General features: G+C 50.7%; 1 protein-coding gene across 1 annotated transcript in view; it reads right to left on the bottom strand.

Moving 5' to 3' along the window:
* Nucleotides 1-28: 28 nt before the first annotated feature.
* The window catches only part of CSUI_005708 (transposon tf2-1), a gene marked incomplete at its 3' end in the record, with an annotated part of 1,054 nt that continues 409 nt past the window's right edge, over nucleotides 29-673 (bottom strand). Inside the window, exon 2 of the mRNA XM_068065878.1 lies at nucleotides 29-376. Within this exon, the coding sequence (XP_067922145.1) occupies nucleotides 29-376 (348 nt within the window). The remainder of the gene's footprint in view (nucleotides 377-673) is intronic.

Here is a 673-nt window from a genome sequence, read left to right on the forward strand (position 1 = left end):
TAAGTAGATGTGCGAGGCCTTCTGACGTGATGTTGACGGTGGTTGGGATGAAATGTGCCATCTTCGTGAGTCTACATACTATCGTGACTATAGATTCGTATCCTTCTGTAGTCTTAGGTAGTCCAACAATTAAGTCAATGCTGATCTCCTCCCAAGGGGCTTCTGGTATCTCAAGTGGCTGTAGCAGACCCCCGCTCTTCTGTCTGGAAGCCTTGTTTCTAGCGCATTTTGTGCATGCCCTGACGAATGCGTCAATATCGGCGTCCATTTCTGGCCACCAGAAGTGCTCCCGTATGGCTATTCTAGTTCTGTCTATACCTGGGTGCCCTGCTAGAATGTGGTCGTGGAAATGTGAAAGTGTGTCCCTCCTGATATCCTGTCCTGGCACACAAATCCTCCAGCCCGGCCTAGTCCGGACCCAGAGGAAGTTGTTAGACCACGCGTACTCACGGTGGTTGAACCACACGTGATCCCCTTCCCCCTTTGCTACACGCTCGCGTACACCGGACGCATCACTAATATCGTTTTCACACGAGGTAGCCACTCGAAAAGGGACAGAGAAGTGTTCACATCGTTCGTATGCTTTCTTCCATCGGAGTAGTTCTTCCGAGACTTTGCTTCCTCTAGGTCTTGACCGTATTTCTTGAGCTGAGCTGACGAAATCGGGTCTCCG

The sequence above is a fragment of the Cystoisospora suis genome, assembly GCF_002600585.1.
Source record: "Cystoisospora suis strain Wien I chromosome Unknown contig_2758, whole genome shotgun sequence".
NCBI lineage: Eukaryota > Apicomplexa > Conoidasida > Eucoccidiorida > Sarcocystidae > Cystoisospora > Cystoisospora suis.